At 27.5% G+C, this 3,173-nt stretch overlaps 1 protein-coding gene across 1 annotated transcript; it reads left to right on the top strand.

The window, feature by feature from the left end:
- Positions 1-21: 21 nt before the first annotated feature.
- LOAG_13959 (hypothetical protein) lies at positions 22-977 on the top strand (the record flags this gene model as incomplete). Its single annotated transcript, XM_003149463.1, has 3 exons — positions 22-129; positions 234-329; positions 934-977. Coding segments are annotated over 3 exons (248 nt in total), but the record flags the coding sequence as incomplete, so codon positions are not given.
- Between the last annotated feature and the right edge of the window lie 2,196 nt (positions 978-3,173).

Below are 3,173 nucleotides of genomic sequence, written 5' to 3' on the forward strand. Positions count from 1 at the left end.
AATTTGATTGATTTCTTTTAGGTAAAGGTAGTGACATTGTTGATAAAGGTGACAATACATATGGTGGAAAATGGGTTATCAATCCTTCTGGTGGATTAATATCCAAAGGACATCCAATTGGTGCAACTGGTATGAATATGAATACGAAAAGGAATCAACTTCTCGTTTTTTATTTGTTATGAGATTACTTGAAATTTTACTTCAGTATCAAATTTCTAATTTTTCTATTTTAGGTGTAGCACAAGTCGTGGAATTGTCGCTTCAGTTACGTGGCCTTGCTGGTGCACGTCAGGTACCAAATTGCAAGATTGCAATGCAGCATAATATTGGTAAGTATTGTTTATCATTTGACTCGAGTATAATATTTTAGGATCAGGATGCCAAATGCTATAATCTAATCTTAATTAGGTAATACACAACAGTTTAAGGTTCAAAAATCAATTCTATTTGCTCTCCTTTCAAAGTAAAACGAAAACTGATTTGAAACTCCTTATTAATTCCCGAAAAGGACTTCTGAGAGGATGCTTAACAGAAAAAGAGACATATACCATCGGATATTAGAACAATTATCAGATTATGTGCTTTTACAATATACCTACCAATGTGCACAAGCTGAGTTGTCATACCAGCCGCTCACTAAGGACCAAAGATTACAAGTATCAAAGCACAGATCCTTTGCTGCAATATCATGGGCAATCATGTAAAACATTGAAAATTTGTGTAACGAATCATTTATCGAAAAAATGATCTAAATAAGACAATATTTAAGATACAAAATTTCGACACACATACATCAATTGTTTTTGCGTATTATAAATCTTCTCGAATTTACGACAGATACCAGCATCAAAGGACTAATTTAAAGAAGAGATGTAAGCTGTGAGAAGAAGGTAAGAACTGACAGAAAAATCAAAAAGAATAATAATAATTAAGGAATTGGTGGTGCTGGTATGGCTGCATTATATCGATTAGCTTAACCATCCCGAATAATTGCGACAAATGCGAATGTTACTGTGAAAAAAATCTTTTTAAGTGATGCCATTTTTAATGAAATCAAAGAACATGCAAAAATGGTAAATGAGCTTCTTTTTTCTGTCTAAAATAAAAATTCGAAAACTTTAAAAATTGGTCATTAAATATGAAGATTTCAAACAAATTCATCTCTTTCAAGAAAAAAAATCTCTTATTTTAGGAAGCAGGTTTATCCGAGAAAATAAACAGTTCATTCAGATTTGTTTTGATCGAACCAGATAACGTTATCAAGAAATGGACTGTTGATTTGAAAAAATTTAGAATTTAGTCGGCAGTTATTGTATTGAAATTTTTTTGCATTGAAACAATGTTTAGTATTAATGTGGTAAAAATTTTCCCTTGTTCCTTGATTTCCATCTCATTATATTTTCTTTTCTTTTTGAATATTTAAACTTTGCGACAATTTGTTATTTTGCTACTGTCTCTTACATACAGGTCATATTTGTGCCAAAAAGTGCTCCAGCAACAAATTGGAGTATGAAATATAGGTCAGTATTTTTGAAATTCGTTTACTCCTCTTTAATAACATTTAGTAGTTGATGTCATATAAAACGGTTTCAGGCATTTCAGGCATTACTGAGTGGTTCCGGAATACGAGTTATCAGAAGACTCTCCTTTATATCGAGTAGTTTGCGCTGACATACCAAAGCGGTTAAACTACAATAATGATATCAGTACTTTATTGTACCTTGGCTATTTTATGTATAAAGAAAAAGGAACGGGAATGTCTAATATTCGCTTGTAATTATGAGTAAATAAAACAAGCTTACGATAACAGCAAATCTTCTGCTAACTTGTTATAAACACTTGTTATAAATGTAATTAATGTCTTTCTTTCTTCACCTTTTTATTTTCATCAAAATCAATTTTCAGTTTTGAAAAAGAATTAATTTATCAAAAAAAACCGAGTTTCGAATTAAACAAAATAAATAAATTTATAAAAGATCGGATTGAAATTAAATTTGTTTTTGAATTAAAAAAAAAGTGGAGAGATTTTTAAATTAAATTTTTTTCAACTCTTTCTAAGAGTGAAAGTATTCTTTGATATGATTTATTGTATTATTTGTTTGATATCTTTTTTTTTCTTTTGTATATATCATATCTAATGTATATGATACATTTTGATTTTCTTTAACACTAGATTTTTCATTTTTCTTTTCATTCAAAATTTTTGCAGATGGCAGCGAAAGTAGTAGTTCCGGTTCAGTCAGCAATAGTACAGATGTGACAAATACGATAAATCCGGTATCAGAATCTCAATGTTGATTAGGAACATATGCTTTATTACTTAGCAGTACCTCATTCAAATTAGTATAATAATCGCTACTATACCAATTTGATACTACTATTACTATAATAAAACTATTTCATATATTACGATAATTACAATCATTTCCTATTACAATACTACCACTACTATTACGGTGAGTGCTAACTGTTTATTATTATTACTATTATTATTGTTATTATTATTATTATTATCATTATTACCATTATTATTACTATCATTATTATTATTATTATTATCATTATTATTATTATTATTACTATTGTTGCTATTATTATTATTATTATTGTTATTATTATTATTATTTCAATAATAATAATTATTATTATTATAATAATTATAATTATTATTATTATTATTATTATTATTATTATTGTTATAAACTGATTATTATTATTATTATTATTAATTATTATTATTGTTATTAACTGTTATTATTAATTATTATTATCATTATTATTATTACTATTACTTATTAGAATTGATACTGCTGGGATTATTGTCTCTTTCGTATTTATGAATAATGAATATGTTTATGACTGCCTGTGCAAGAATTGTTGCTGTTGCACACCTTCGTTATTAATGAAATTAATTCATCAATGATCGTTTGCTTGATTAATTAATTAATTAACCGATTGATCGGTTGATTGACTCGTTGTTTCATTGGCAGTTCAGCGTTCAGTGATTAAATGATACGTTAACATTATATGACTAATATGTATTTGTTCATTAAAACTGCCTATTGTTACCATAAGCCTAATTATTATTAAATTTACTCATTTAAATGATGTCAAAGTCACTTTATCCTGCATTCTGTCACCTTTTCCTCTGTCATTTTAATCAACTGTTTGAT

Source organism: Loa loa (assembly GCF_000183805.2).
Source record: "Loa loa unplaced genomic scaffold supercont3.1114, whole genome shotgun sequence".
NCBI lineage: Eukaryota > Metazoa > Nematoda > Chromadorea > Rhabditida > Onchocercidae > Loa > Loa loa.